Source organism: Archocentrus centrarchus, chromosome 3, assembly GCF_007364275.1.
Source record: "Archocentrus centrarchus isolate MPI-CPG fArcCen1 chromosome 3, fArcCen1, whole genome shotgun sequence".
Taxonomy (NCBI): domain Eukaryota; kingdom Metazoa; phylum Chordata; class Actinopteri; order Cichliformes; family Cichlidae; genus Archocentrus; species Archocentrus centrarchus.
In genome coordinates this window covers 932425-948104 of record NC_044348.1, presented here as the reverse complement: position 1 = coordinate 948104, position 15680 = coordinate 932425, and the positions used below count along the sequence as shown (strand labels likewise).

The 15680-nt window shown below is 41.1% G+C and overlaps 2 protein-coding genes and 1 long non-coding RNA gene across 4 annotated transcripts; 2 read left to right on the top strand and 1 right to left on the bottom strand.

Annotated features, from left to right (window-relative positions):
- The first annotated feature begins 1100 nt into the window (after positions 1-1100).
- On the top strand, positions 1101-3983 carry LOC115778159 (uncharacterized). The gene is made up of 5 exons (XM_030726211.1): positions 1101-1202; positions 1941-2046; positions 2237-2307; positions 2401-3924; positions 3975-3983. Exons 2-5 carry the CDS (start codon positions 1971-1973, stop codon positions 3981-3983), a joined length of 1680 nt encoding a protein of 559 aa, XP_030582071.1. The 5' UTR covers positions 1101-1202; positions 1941-1970.
- A 13-nt stretch (positions 3984-3996) lies between these two features.
- On the top strand, positions 3997-8952 carry LOC115777258 (uncharacterized). Of its 2 annotated transcripts, XM_030725104.1 has the most exons (5): positions 3997-4435; positions 4583-4672; positions 5360-5431; positions 7775-7873; positions 8771-8952. In XM_030725104.1, exons 1-5 carry the CDS (start codon positions 4033-4035, stop codon positions 8845-8847), a joined length of 741 nt encoding a protein of 246 aa, XP_030580964.1. In that variant the 5' UTR covers positions 3997-4032; the 3' UTR covers positions 8848-8952. The 2 variants fall into 2 exon arrangements, with proteins under 2 accessions (XP_030580964.1, XP_030580969.1); XM_030725109.1 differs by lacking the exon at positions 7775-7873.
- A 2551-nt stretch (positions 8953-11503) lies between these two features.
- On the bottom strand, positions 11504-13660 carry LOC115800883 (uncharacterized). The gene is made up of 3 exons (XR_004021697.1): positions 13631-13660; positions 11782-11859; positions 11504-11602 (listed from the first exon to the last, which is right to left on the bottom strand). It is a non-coding gene; the product is annotated as an uncharacterized LOC115800883 (long non-coding RNA).
- Between the last annotated feature and the right edge of the window lie 2020 nt (positions 13661-15680).

Genomic DNA, 15680 nt, shown 5'->3' with positions numbered 1-15680 from the left:
GTAATGCTCAACATGTAAGATGCAGGAATTTGGAAAATACAAGTACAAAAGAATGAAAGTTACATTTAGAAGCGCGCAGATACACAGGTCCTGTGTAATACTCAACATGTCAGGTGCAGGAATAAGGAGGACTGAGTTTTGAAATACAAGTACAAAAGAATGAAAGTTACACTTAGAAGCACGGAGATACACAGGTCCTGTGTAATACTCAACATGTAAGGTGCAGGAATAAGGAGGACTCGGTTTTGAACATTATGAACAAACTCACATTCAGTGATTGTTCTGTACATTTCAGGTCTCCAAAGAGATTTCGTTTCAGGCTGCTGATGTGGACGCATGCAGATCTTTTCCAGACAACTCACCAGAGGTAATTTTCATCTTCAATGACCTATTTACTTTATAAAACAAACTCATGAGAGTGATGTTCAGCACTATTCAGATACAGAGTCCTATGTAATGCTCAACATGTAAGATGCAGGAATTTGGAGGACTGATTTTTGAAAATACAAGTACAAAAGAATGAAGGTTATATTTAGAAGCGCGCAGATACACAGGTCCTGTGTAATACTCAACATGTCAGGTGCAGGAATAAGGAGGACTGAGTTTTGAAAATACAAGTACAAAAGAATGAAAGTTACACTTAGAAGCACGGAGATACACAGGTCCTGTGTAATACTCAATATGTAAGGTGCAGGAATAAGGAGGACTCGGTTTTGAACATTATGAACAAACTCACATTCAGTGATTGTTCTTTACATTTCAGGTCTCCAAAGAGATGCCGTGTCAGGCTGCTGATGTGGACGCATGCAGATCTTTTCCAGACAACTCACCAGAGGTAATTTACATCTTCAATGAGTTATTTACTTTATAAAACAAACTCATGAGAGTGATATTCAGTACTATTCAGATACACAGGTCCTATGTAATCCTCAAAATGTAAGATGGAGGAATTTGGAGGACTGATTTTTGAAAATACAAGTACAAAAGAACGAAAGTTACATTTAGAAGTGCGCAGACACACAGGTCCTGTGTAATACTCAGCTTGATAGGTTCATACATTAGGTGGACATTATTTCTTTTTTTTTAATTTAGAAGCCTAGACTCATTCAGTGTTCATCCCTTCATTTTAGCTCTCCAAAGAGTTGCTGTGTCAGGCTTCTGATGTGGATGCCTGCAGATCATTTTCGGGCAACTCACCAGAGGTAATTTTCATCTCTAACGACTTCTTAACTTTTACTTTTTTAAATTTTCACTCATATAAATTATATTCAGTTGTGTATAGATTCAGTTGGTTTTTGTAATCTTTAATTTCACAAGTTAATACATTATGAAGATTATAAATCCAGTTCAGTCTTCTGAAGCATGTATATTCAAATTATTTTTTGGGGTGGGGTGGGGTTGTTTTTTTTCAGGTGAGATATCTGCTCACCATCAAGAATATGGAGCATGACCATATTCTTAAGGGTCATGCTCCATGCATGCTTTTATACAATATATTTATGTACAATACCAGTCAAAAGTTTTGACACACCTTCTCATTTTAATGAGAATGAGAAGTTGGCTCCAAACTTTTAACTGGTAGAGTAAATCCACAGTGAATGTATGTTTTTGTTCTATTTTAGTTGATTAGTTAGGTTTGTTCTGCTGAAGAACAAGCTAGGTTGAGAGGGGATCTTTTTTCTGTTATTCCAGGTGTGTAATTTTTCCTCTGAATTTTACATGGCAACAAGTTATTAATGTAGATTTAAGGTTTGAAGTTTCTAATTTCTAAACAATTTCATTCACAACAGGGATAACACATACAAATCATGTCACTTTCATCCTTAATTCATGTTTTTATAGAAACAGAGTACAAACGATTCATTGGTTTTGATATTCTACACTTCACAAGTGTCCGTTAAGATTCTTATCTTATGATTACACTTTTTTTTGGTCAACAGGACTGTGATCATGATCTTGTCCCTGACAAAATGTCAAGTTTAGAAAAATGTGTTTCATGTGGAGGACCTTTTGCACCTCTGAAATGGAGTGGTGTGAGATGTAAAGGTAATTTTTTGAAAATGGAAGGGGGGCTTCATCTGTATCTTTTGAATGTGATGCCACAGGAACACTTTTAAAAACCTGTTCCATGTGTAGCTGTGCTATATGTTTAAAATGAGCCATTTGCTGCTGCACTGACTTTTTAAGTACTTTCCATGCTACCTTCTTTTATTAATTCTTAATTTTCTCTTTCTAGTTTGCAACCAGTCCTGGCACAAAAAGTGTTATGTTAAACACAAGGTGGACATCACTGAACTTCTGCAAGTGGTAAGCTTTTTAGTAGAATTATTCTCGGTGCAATGCTTTCCAAGTATGCAAAATATAATATATGTATATACGATGGTTTTTAATCATTATCAGGTCTGTACAGAACCAAGTTCAAGTGAGGTGGTATCATCAGAAGAGGAGTATGTTCCTGATTCCATAGATGATTCAAACAGCTCGTGCGATGACAGATCAGAGCCTTTAAAAATCAGTTACAAACAAGTACAGAATTGTGAGGTCTCCACCAGCAAGTCTTCTTCCAAAAACAAAAGACACCACCAAGAAAGTTTTGTAGAGGAAAACAGAGAGCCCGTTTCTGAAGCTGCAGAATCATCAACTGAAGATATGATCAGCACAAGTCAGCTTGAAGTATCAAGAGTTACTGGCAATATAGGAAACGCTGATGCCGAAGACATATTTGTTGATGATGGTGCTGATGCTATGGCTGAAAAAGTCTCAAACACGTCATCCTTGCTCAGAAATAAAACTTACTGCTACATTTGTGGGAAACTACAGACAAAGTTTACACGTCACTTAAAAACTCACGAGAAAACACATGCAGATGTTGCTCAAGTTTTAAGTCTTCCCAAGAGGTCCAAACAACGTATGAAAATGCTTATAAAGCTTCGCAACAAGGGAAACCACAAGCATAACTCAGAGGTCTTGGCGAGTGGAGTTGGATCACTAAAACTAAGACGCACATCAAAGAAAAAGTACAATGCAAAAGATTACATTCACTGCATGTACTGCCAGGCATTATATCTGCGACGAGATCTTTGGCGACATGTTCGAAAATGTTCTTCAAAAGCAGTAGAAGCCACTTCAGAGATTGGAAGAAAAAAAGTTTTGTCTTTGGCCTCTATGAATGAGTCAGCTTTGTGTCAGCAGATATCACCAGGTGTTTGGAGCGTGTTAGCTGTTATGAAAGATGATGAAATAACTTCTACTGTGCGAAGTGACTTCTCTATTCTTCAGCTGGCCCAATCATTCTTTAACAAATATGGACAGGATCCCACCAAATATGACTACATTCGCCAGAGACTCAGAGAATCTGGAAGACTCCTGCTCACGCTTCGCAAGGAATTCTCAATACATAGTCTTGAGGATGCTGTGAGACCTGAAAATTTTGATGTGGTTATCAAAGCGGTCAAGAAAGTATCCGGGTATGATGAAGAAAAGCACTGCTACCGTACTCCAAGCCTTGCTCTAAAGTTAGGTCACTCACTACAGAAAGTCAGTGATATTTTACATTGCAGAGCACTCATGGCACAAGACAGTACGCTGATAAAGTCAACCCAGAGTTTCAAAACTCTCTATGCTACAAAGTGGTCTGAACTCATCTCTCACACCGCTTTAACTACGTTGAATGAGCAGCAGTTTAACAAGCCCTCCACTCTTCCTTTCACCGAAGATGTTCAGCGTCTTCACAGACATCTGGAGAAGACTACAGAACAAGCATTGAAGGACTTGGAAGACAATAGTTCACCAAAATCATATAGTGAACTGTGTAAAGCCACCATGGCAAATATAATACTTTTTAACAGAAGAAGAGGGGGAGAAATTTCAAAGATGACAATGAATGGCTTTCTGGAAAGAGACACAAGTCCCCTGCATAAGGACGTCGCATTTGGACTGACAGAATTTGAACTTCGCCATTGTCAACACTTCAGTCGTGTTGAATTAAGGGGTAAAAGAGGCCGGAAGGTTGCAGTGTTACTCTCGCCAGACATGGTGAATGCCATAACACGCCTAATAGAAAAAAGAAAAGACTGTGGTGTTCTGGCAGAAAACCTGTTCCTGTTTGCCAGACCTCATTGTCTGACTCCCTACAGAGGACAGGACTGTTTGAGGTTTTATGCCAGTGAATGTGGGGCTGAAAACCCTGAGCTCCTCAGGTCAACGCAATTACGCAAACATGTTGCAACTTTGTCTCAGATCTTGAACCTCAAGAATCACGAGTTGGACCAAGTTGCTAACTTCCTTGGCCACGATATTCGCGTTCATCGTGAATATTACAGACTTCCTGAGGCTACTACCCAGCTGGCCAAGATATCCAAACTGCTGCTTGCCATGGAGAAAGGATCTCTCAGAAGCCTTCAAGGCAAAACACTTGACGAGAATGAAATCGAAGGTAATGCCATTTAAAGTTGTTTACATTAAAAATTAGACATGTTTCTAGCAAATATATGGTAGCAAAATGGAACACACATTGTGCATAGGCAACTTATAACATTTTAACCTCATGGTTCATTAAGGCAATATAATTTATTTTAACTAGACAACCTACAGTTGACCGATTCAGATGCTGAGAGTGAGGTCGATGCTGAGAGTGAGGTAGATGAAGCAAATCTCACACATCCACAGACCGGTAAGTACTGTGTGATATATATATATATATATATATATATATATATATATATATATATATATATATATATATATATATATATATATATATATATATAAGGAATCTGTTGAGGAACCTAGCGTGTATTTATTGTCACCAGATGGTTAGACTTTTAACAGTTTAGCTACATGCTATGTTGTATTCGTAACCAATTTTAATTTCACTGTCAAGTCAATAACTAAAATTTCTTGCTGTTTTCTAGTATTTCAGACATATATTGAGGGGACATTAATTTGTATCTGAAATACTAGAAAACAGCAAGGGCCAGAATGACTTAGGTCCCAGATAGCAATTGAGCACTCATGCAAAGAGACTTCCACAGTTGGTTTGTGTTCTACAGATGGGTCTCTCTGAAGTCGCATAAAAAGATGGCAAAGGGTGTAGTATGTCAATTAGATTTTTGAACATTTCCTGGTTTATTCTGTAAAAGTGTGCTTTTGTCCAAACTTGACTTCATGTGCCAAATGAAATTCAGTCCCAAGGACTTCAAATTTCAGTGGAAAAGGCAAATAACCATAAGATATTATTATTATTATTATTATGAGAGTAAACATTACCTTTCCACATAGCAAGTTAACCAAAATTTCACTGTAATACTTCTACTCATCTTCCTATGTATGCAATGAAATATATTATATTTTATTACAGGTTCTGCAGGACCATTGATGGCTAGGCAACCTGTCGAGGAACCTCCAGGCATGTCTGCGCCATTATCACAAGGTTAGCCCATATCCTCAGTATACTAACATGTCACCATTTTTGATTGCTTTTAGGCTATGAAATAATGCACAGTGGATTCAGACCTTCTTCACTCATTTCAATTTTGTTGTCACAGCAACAGTTCAAATAAATGGGTGATATGTAAGCTAAATTTCAAGTGATCTGAATGTAGAATACAGAAGTAGTAGCTATAACTGATGACCAGGACAGTCTTTTCAATCTAACAATTTACTCATTGAATACATTACAGTGCAACAATTAACATATAGGCATGGCTGCTGCTTTTCAGTGTGCACAACAGCAACTACAGCGTCTAGGCTTGCACTTCCTAATATAAAAATAAAAGCACTTCCTATCATACCATTCACAATGATGAATCAACTTAAGCAAATAATGTTCTTAGTTTTCAACTGCAGACAGTTGAGTTCAGACTGGCCAATGCTTAAGTACAGGGAGTTACATTAATCTAAGCACAATGTAATAAAGGCATGAATGACTTTTTCTAAATTGCCCCTTCTAAGATAAGGTTTGACTCTGGCTAGAAGCCGAAGCTGAAAGAAGCTAGCCTTGACCACAGAGCTAATCTGCTTGTCTAATTTGAACACCCCATCAATAACACCAAGATTCCTTACCTGTGATGGTATATAAGGTGCTAGTAGGCCAAGAGAAATGGTAAGAACCTGGACCAAGTCAGGGTGACCAAACAGGTTAATCTGTTTTGTTTTAATTTAATCTTAAGAACTTTAAGTCCATCTTTGTCTTAATATCCCTCATGCAATTAAACACAGCATAAATAGATTTCTTGGAAGGTGCCTTTAATGGCATGTAAACCTGCACATCGTCAGCAAAGCAGTGAAAAGGAATATTATACTTCCTAAATGTCGACCCCAGGGTAGCATGTAAATGGAGAACTGTAGAGCACCAAGAACTGACCCCGGGGGAACCCCACAGGTCAGAGGGGCCACCGAGGAAGAAAACTGCCCCAACAGCAGACAGAAGGCTCTATCTGTGAGGCATCCCCTCATTAACAAGGAGTAGCGATGCAACCTCCCAACAAGCATGTAGTTTTGAGATCTGACAGTTTCAAGTTGAAGGTGGGACTGCATCAAGGATCAACTCTCAGCCCCTTATTTGTCCTGCTGATGGACAGACTAACAGTTGAGGTCAGACAGGAATCTCCATGTAATATGATGTTTGCATACAGTATCATGATTTGCAGTGAGAGCAGGGAACAGGTAAAAGAGAACTTCGAGAGATAAAAGCTTGCACTGGAAAGAAGAGGAATGAAAGTCAGTTGTGAGACAGAATACGAGTGTGAATGAGGACGGTGGTAGAACAGTCCGGTTACAAGGAGCAGAGGTTGCAAAAGTGGAGGAATTTAAGTAGATCAACTATCCAGAGAAATGAAGAGTCATGAAAAAGAGGTGAGGAAGAGAGTACAGGCAGGATGGAATGAATGGAGAAAATTTTCAGGAGTGGTGTATGACCAAAGAGTTGCAGCAATAGTAAAAGGAAAGGTTTAAAAGAGAAGAGTGAGTCCAGCTATATTGTATGATTTAGAGACAGTGGCACTGAGCAGAAGGCTGAGCTGTATGTGACAGAGGCTTAGATGTTAAGATTCTTTGTGGGACTAATGAGGATGGATAGGATTTGGAATGAAAATGTCAGAGGGACTACGCAGGTTGGACAGTTAGGAGAAAAAGTTAGAGAGGCCAGACTAAGATTGTTTTGGGCATGTGCGGAGGGACAGTGGACATATTGATCAAAGAATGTTAGAGATGGAGCTGCTAGGCAGGAGACAGAGAGGGGGACCAAAGAGATTGATGGATGTGGATGAGGAAACTTAACAGATAGTTGGTGTGAGGATAGAAAATGTAGAGAACAAGGGGAGGTGGAAGAGGTTGACTTGCTGTGGTGACCATCTGACCTGAAAGAAGGGGCTGATCTACTAAAGTATGTATTTGGTGGAATGTCTCCTTGTTAGTTGCCTGGTTTGCTTAGCTCTCTCTGTGATCGCATCCTTGTTTTGCAAAAGCTGGTCGACTTTCCAGTCACTGCTTGAGTCTTATTTTAGTGCATAAGTCAGCTCAATATCTTTTGTTATAAGCTGTAGTAGCACTGGGCATATCACACATCCATGTGTCGCTGTGAACTACAAGTCTAAACCGTACATCTGGATTTCATCATTAAGAGAATAAATTCATTATTTATCCATTAGTTGCTTAACACCATAAAGGAGAATCTTGGACTTCACAGTATTTAAGAAACCTACCTACAACAAATAAATGCTCATCCAGACCATTGTTATTTTTTGTTTTATAATCTTTTCTTTCTTCATTTCAGCACAAAGTAAACACACAGATGCTAAGGAGAAAGAACCCAACACAAAACTAAAGAAGGACAAAGAGCCCAGCAGAAAAAAGAACACAAATAAACATTCTGGTAAATGCTACCACACATACACAAGTCACTAAACACCAAATTACTTAAGCACAAAAGCACAACTGAAGCATGGTCAAAAGAAATTATCCACACCACCCAAAGGCAATATGGTGACCATTCTCTTTCTGCAGGATACTGTGAGCTGATATTTTAGCTAATATATCTGGCCTAAATGCACATACCATATAAAACTGTACCTTGTATTAAATTGATACATTTTCAAACTGTCAATATTCAGATGCTAGAAAATAGATGCAATTTAGTGATCAGTAATAGGACTAATGTTTATAGTACTTTCTTTATACATATTTTAATCTGTAATGTTTTTTCAAAACAGCAAAACACCAAAAAACTGTAATAAGCAAAGCAATGGGAATATATTTTCTAATTTGGTTATTAAGTTAGATTTAGTACACCAGGGTTCTCAACTTTGGGCTTTTGCTGATACAGCACCTATAGAGAAACGTGGTGCTGAGTGGGATCTAGGGACCAGCAAGCCTCTTTTGGCTTTGGATGGTTCTATGAAAGCTGCTGAGGCCTGTTTGTCAAACAAATACTATTTTGAAATTACGAAAATGCCTTTTCTTCAGAATTCAATCATATAATCAACCACACTTACCAAGCAAGTGTCAATGGCAGAATAAGCTGTTTAGCATTGGCAGAAATTTATTTTCATCTGTGCAACGCACATGCTCATTTCTGTAGCTTGTCCCGCTAATGTATGTTCTTTATTAATTCACATTTTAAAAGGGGAATAAATAGGCATTACATCAGTACATAATTTATAGCCAAGAACCATTGTTTTAACAAATAATATACTAAACACAAATTTCCTTATTTAAAAACTGTTTAAAATGGAGTTGGTTTTCATTAATAATTTATTTGTCTTTTTTCTAGTATCTCTGGAAAGTGCTAGAAGAGCAAAAAAGAATCCATGGTCTCCCATGGAGGTTGTCGCAGTCATATTGTTTTAATGTTTGTCAATGTGTTGTCTTTTACTACTATTGTATATTCATGACGTTTTCTGTTGTTTGTCCTTCTGCCTAGGGACTACAGATGCAAATTAGCAAATATGCTATAATCTGGCTCATTTACAATCTGTACTAAGTATTGATTGTTTTATTAATGTGCATTGTCCCAAATAAATAAAATAAAAAATAAAAATGAGACATTTTGGCGAACACATCAAAAAAGGAAAACTGGCCACTATGATTGAATGCCAGCAATGCAAGAAGGCTGAAGATCCTGCTCTGGCTGCCCGCTCTATCCAAAACATAAGAGATTTTGTAAGGAATCGGGGCATAACTATGAAAAGAAAAGAAAATCCTGGATAGAATATGGGAATGTGATGAATTGTCCTTTAGTGATATCATCAGGACACATGGGATATTAAGGGTAAGACCAGAAGCAATCTCTGTGTCCTGATGATATCACTGGTGGACAATTTAAATATTTCATCTTGTGGAGGCAGGAGAAGGGCTGACAGTATTCCAGTTATATTGGCAAACTGGGTGTTGAACAGAATATGTAAACATACTGATATTTTACAGTATATATTGTTTGGTGTGGATTGGTTACTGTACGTTTCAGTTTTATTTCTACTGTGAGACGATGGGTAAGTTCATCTTGTTCACTCAATTTTTGTTTAATCTGTTTGATGATTTAACAGACTTGCATAATTTCATTTTGCCATTCATAATTTTTCCTTTCTGTTCACAAATAGGATTCTGTTGCTTAGTGAAAGTTACTGCTACTGCCGCTTACTTAGTGAAGGTGCTGTAAAATGCAGTCCATGTCTTTCTGTTTAGTCATTTTTCATTTATCCATGTTGGCCTTTTTATGCATGAAAATTACATGTTTGTGTATGTGTATGGCCATTGTCCTGACAAATAAAGTTGGCCCTGGCAATTACTGTTTGTGTCATGGGCGGAGCTAAGTACCTCATTATTGTTTGTCCTCTTAATACAGCATTGTGTCAGGTTCTTATATTTTGAGTTCTGATGTGTGTATCTAAATTTTGAAGTGAGATTTGTGTTGTATAGTTCAAACAGAATTTTTTAAGATTTACTACATCTTTCTAGCATGAGTGGAAAGGGGTGTCCGTTTAGTGTTGCAAAAAACTGGTTTGAAAAAATTGTCCTTCTAATACACCAAAACCAGTATGTGTGTGTGTGTGTGTGTGTGTGTGTGTGTGTGTGTGTGTGTGTGTGTGTGTGTGTGTGTGTGTGTGTGTTTATCACTAACACGGGGCCGCGGCGTATTGGGCAGTGGCGCACTGGCCACATGTGTGTGTGTGTGTGTGCGTGTTTATCACTAACACGGGGCCGAGGCGTATTGGGCAGTGGCGCAGTGGCCACGTGTGTGTGTGTGTGTGCGTGTTTATCACTAACACAGGGCCGAGGCGTATTGGGCAGTGGCGCACTGGCCACGTGTGTGGGCGTGCGTGTGTGTGTGTGTGTGTGTGTGTGTGTGTGTGTGTGTGTGTGTGTGTGTGTGTGTGTGAGTGTCTGTGTGTATGTGTGTGTGTCTGTGTTAGTGTGTGCGTTTGTGTGTGCGAGTGTGTATGTGTGCGCGTGCGTGCGTGTCTGTGTGTGCACGCGAGTGTCCCCGTCACAAGCGGTGCAATGACTATCACTGGCCACTGGGGGGCGGGGGCAATAGCACGCATGCAATGAATGTCCCCGGCCACAGGGGGTCCCGTTGAGCTGGGAGACCTGGGGTCCCCTCGACCCCGCCCCCGCCATTGTTAGGCCTGGGGTCACCTCGACCCCCCACCACCGCCGCCATTGCTACGCCTGGGGTCACCTCGACCCCCCACCACCACCACCGCCGCCATTGCTAGGCCTGGGGTCCCCTCGACCCCGCTGCCGCCATTGTTAGGCCTGGGGTCACCTCAACCCCCCACCACCGCCGCCATTGCTACGCCTGGGGTCACCTCGACCCCCCACCACCGCCACCGCCGCCATTGCTAGGCCTGGGGTCACCTCGACCCCCCACCACGGCCATTGCTAGGCCTGGGGTCACCTCAACCCCCCACCACCACCACCGCCGCCATTGCTAGGCCTGGGGTCACCTCGACCCCCCACCGCCGCCATTGTTAGGCCTGGGGTCACCTCGACCCAATCACCGCAGGGGAGGTCACGCTGAGCCGGGAGTCGTGGGGTCCCAGTGACCCCAGCCGCCTCCGCCGCCACTGGGACGACTGGGGTCCCCAAGGGGTCACCCGGACTTTCTCCCCGTCCCACTGAGGCTTGGGGGTCGAGGGGACCCCAGGCCTCCTGACTGCCCGTAGTTGGGGTGGCTCACACTAGTGTTTCTAGTTTCTTCCTGTGAAAAGGGAGTTTTTCCTTTCCACTGTCGCCAAGTGCTTGCTCATAGGGGGTCGTTTTGACTGTTGGGTTTTCTCTGTATTTTTGTAGGGTCTTTACCCACAATACAAAGCGCCTTGAGGTGACAGTTTGTTGTGATTTGGCGCTATATAAATAAAATTGAATTGAATTGAATTAACTGATTTCTCTCCTTCTGTCAGGTCTGTTGCCTCAGAAAATGGAGCAAGAACTGCACTCAGTTCCTTCAGTTGGTTCCACTCACGGGTGCTAAACACCACATCCTCATAATTCTTAGTGCACATTTCGTTCAGTGGGGAAAGAGTTTGGCACGGTCCTCCTTGGACAGCTCTGTGCCAAATGAGTTAATGGTGATGATGAAGGCTCTCCTGTCAGCTTCAAACTGCAGCAAATACAGAGGGGAAGAAGAGGGATGAGTCGCGCTAAAGACACTTCAGCGTCTTCATGGGAACGCCTGCTCACTGTCAAGACCCACTTGACTCCTGCACTTTGCTACTACGATGAACAATCCTAGAAGATAGAGACGTATCAAAAATCATCTAAATGAGACTGAAGACTCACCTCCAGAATAGGACACATGGTGTCAGCGGTCGTTCCTCCCAAGTTGGAGCAGAACTTGTAGAAAGCCTCCAGATACGCCTGAGAGATCAAAATTTATTTAGTGCCCTTCGCATGACAAATTCAAATAAATGCATAGAAATCTTAAGCCAGTTCTGAATGCAAATTTTTTCTGTTATAACTATAAAATGACTACATTTAGTTATTCCATTAAAATATAAAAAAAAATAATCTCAGTCTCCCCCAAGCACTCATTATTTCATAAGTGGATTATTATGCAAACTGATCACTAATACTCAATTTCAGGACTATTTAGTGACCACAGGTTGCAATCATTCACAGAATTGTAGCTGCAGAGGTTGCTGTCCAATTTTTACTCCTGAGACTGAGCCATTAGCCTGCTCTGAATCAGGAAGTAGTTTTCACAACTGTTGTAGTGTTGAATGTTTTTTTTTTTGGTTGAGCTGATTTAATATCCACGGGTTTCTGGAAGAGCACACGTAGGCTGCCATGACAGACTGCTACTTCCGCTGTACGGTTTTATACTTCCGGTTACCCAGTCAGAGCCAGAGTTAATGACAAAATTCGGTTACTTTGTGCTGTAACAGGCGGCTTTATTAGTTGAAACATGAGCTCGGATTCAACTTGTGCTGTTGTCGGTTGTCACTACATCAGTCTGTACATTTTTCAATTTATTTTATTCTGTAAATTTGTTCTTTTTCTCCAAAATTATACTACCCAGTTGCACATCCTATTGCTGTATTTTTTCCTTATGTTTTAAATTTTCCTTTAATGTACAGCCTCTTGTTTTTTTTACATTTTATTTGTAGTGTGACACTACGGCATACAGCCTACACAAAGCTTTAACAATGCGTGCCTTCCACATGTAAACACATAGCAGTTAGTGAGATGACAGCTGCGTGTCTCCCCGATCACAGCCTTTGGCCAGTCCAGTGTTTCTGTTTCAGTGATCTGAACACTCTGATATCCAGATCAGTGATGTACCTTCCACAGAATAGCTGCAGCATCACTACATGATTTCCCTAATCAGCGATACAGGAACAGCTGACTGTCTCCACCTCCACTTTCCCTTAGCATGACCCATGCTAAGTGCTTAGCTTGGCCGATGCTCTGGCTCGGATCTACAGCTGCTTTAAGGAAAACAACGTTGCCTTGTTTGTTCAGCATTACTTTATCAATTTTATTGCTTTGAAGGTAATCTGGTGCTCTTATAATTACGTGATTTCTCGCCATCAACACCTTTGGAAAAAACAAGGTAATTGATAATGTCGATGTAGCTGACTTCAGGCCATAGTTTCGTTTCATCTACCCGTCAGTGAGAAGTGACAGGTGAGGCACTGTTACCTCGCTGCTTTTTAAAACATCCTTGCAATGTATCCACCACCGATGTGGTACCATTTAGGCCAGGTAAAAGAAACTGCAGTGTCAAAATGTTTAAATGAACGGCAAGTGTGTAAGTCCGCAGCCGTAAACAACAGCACAAACGGAAGTAGAACACCGGCTTCTGCTAAGAATTATGGGTAATGGCACAAAGTCAGAAATACTGTGGATAAGTTTGCTTGGCTACCTTTATCTCAGGACAGGGGTGTTCACAGTATTCCCAGAGTATTTTATTTAATAAAATATTGATATTTGGTGTCCCTGTATTGATATGATATCACCACCCAAAATATTGTAATACCATGCTGTATTGATTTTTTTCCCCCCATTCACCCTATTATCTTTTATGTGGCTGTAACCTCTGTGGTAGCTTTATGCAGCACATTACATTATTAACTAGAATGAAATGCGCTTTATAAATAAAATGTAGCTCCTTGCTAATAAACTTTACCTTGTAAAGGGTGTTACGGAGGCTCTGAAGCTGGTTGCTCTGGTTGCTGACTTGGGGCTGCTGCAGGCGGCTGATGGTGAGGGGCTGCAGGAACAGGAACGGGTGCATCCAACTTCATAATATCCCTCACCAAGTCCTTAATTAAAAGAGGCAACGAGTCCAAGAGCCAGGGAAAAGTTCAAATCAGCCTGGTCACACTGTGCACAATGGCTGTCTTACTCCCCTCACTGGGTAGTGTAAGCCATTGTTTATATAAGTCCATTAAATAATCAAAAATGTCCCGCTTCACTTTATTGTCCACAGCATCAGTCTTAGGGGGAGACGAAAAGTCTTTATCTTTAGCTGGCATTGTGGCGGGGAAAGTGAACGCAGGGTTTTGTGTTTGCTTAAGAAACTCACTTTCCCCAGTGGCCACTTTATTAGGCACAGCGGCAGTTAGCTTAATTGCTGAAGTAACAGGCAAAGTCAGAGAGTTACTCACGAAAGACCCGGTGCTGCCACACACGGGCGAGTGAGCAGAATTGTCCTGAGGCTGCACAGACCGCGCAGTGAAACCAAGCTGGTGCTGTGCAGTGCTTACAGGTGCGGCAGGCGAATGCTGCCGATTCCCTGGTCCTTCTCCTGGAATCTGGCAAAGGCTGAAGCAAGGTGACGGACGGCATAATTCGCAGAGGAGGCGAAGAGAAATAGCCGCCTACTGTGATTGCCGTCGGAACAGGCGGAGGGGTTGCAGCTGGCGGAGTGATCAGCTGCTGTGGTGAGGCTTGGACTCAAGGCTGTGGTGGAGCATGACGTTGCTGGGCCTTTTGCCAACTAGCCAGCCCACCCAGGGCCAAGCGAGTGCCAACAAACTTTGACTGGCATTCAGGGGTGAGCCAGGGCTTCCACCTCGCTTTTTCACACAGGTAATAATCCATTACCTCTTTGCGCTCCTGTCGATCATAGTCCGTGGGATCCATTTCCTGGTCGCGTTGTACTGTCAGGTTTTGGGCTGTGGCAAGCGTGGTAAAGGACCCCAATGCAGGACTCAGATGAGGAGGTAACAATAAAGCTTTAATCCAAAAGACAAGAACGTGGCATAAACATGAACGTAGCATAAACATCAACGTGGCATAAACCACACAGCAGGGAAAAACCAACGATTAACTGACGACGCAACAAGGAACTAAACAACACAGAGACCTTAAATATACAAAGGGATAACGAGGGAAAAGGAAACAGGTGACAACATGGGTGAACGAAATACACTAACGAGACAAGGGGAAGTAAACCTAAACACAAAGCACAAGGAACACAAGATCGTCAAAATAAAACAGGAAGTGACTGATCAAGACACACATGTAAACTTAATAGAGGGAATCTAACCCAGACCAAAACAGAAAACTACATACAACACACAGGGAACGCTGGGATGTCAAACCAAACACAAAAGGGCCAAGACACAGACAATACACACAGGAACACAGGGAAGACCAGGATTAACATGGAAAACTAAAAAAAAGGCAAACTCCAATCCTAATACTAAACTATAACCAAAACTAGAAATAGAAATAGAACAAAACAGAACTTCACAAAAACTCAAAACACTGGGCCACTGGCCGAGGATCATGACAAGATGCATTTCTTACCTGCCCCAGATACTGCAAACTTGTGGCCTGGCATGGAAACTACAGTGCTTTCGTCTTTTGCAGTTCCATGGGAATGGTGATAATTTTTAAAACATTGCCACCTACAACACCTACTTTCCAAAACTGAAAATTTTTTATTGTTCTCATGACAACAGAGCCTTAGTGGTCATTTTACAGTGAAGCTTTTGTCACATCTCAATGCTCAGGTGTAAATTTAGAGCCTTCCTCCAATACCTTGACCCCAGAGGGTTAAAAAAGTAATTTCCACTTGATGGATCAGGTATGCATTTTCATTTGCATGGTTACATCATTAAAACAGAGATGAAAAGTCAATATTTGGTATGACCACCTTTATTCTTCAACACAGGCTGAACTCTCTTAGGCAGCTTTCCTGTCATTTCTTTAAGTAGTCTTCAGGAATA

What these genes read in the sequence shown, in the direction of transcription:
- LOC115778159 (XM_030726211.1), top strand. Translation starts at nt 1,971, where the DNA reads ATGTCAAGTTTAGAAAAATGTGTTTCATGTGGAGGACCTTTTGCACCT. An exon ending in GAGTGGTGTGAGATGTAAAG is followed by an intron (nt 2,047 to 2,236) that starts GTAATTTTTTGA and finishes TTCTCTTTCTAG; the next exon opens with TTTGCAACCAGTCCTGGCAC. An exon ending in TCACTGAACTTCTGCAAGTG is followed by an intron (nt 2,308 to 2,400) that starts GTAAGCTTTTTA and finishes AATCATTATCAG; the next exon opens with GTCTGTACAGAACCAAGTTC.
- LOC115777258 (XM_030725104.1), top strand. Translation starts at nt 4,033, where the DNA reads ATGGTGAATGCCATAACACGCCTAATAGAAAAAAGAAAAGACTGTGGT. An exon ending in TGACGAGAATGAAATCGAAG is followed by an intron (nt 4,436 to 4,582) that starts GTAATGCCATTT and finishes TATTTTAACTAG; the next exon opens with ACAACCTACAGTTGACCGAT. An exon ending in TCTCACACATCCACAGACCG is followed by an intron (nt 4,673 to 5,359) that starts GTAAGTACTGTG and finishes ATTTTATTACAG; the next exon opens with GTTCTGCAGGACCATTGATG.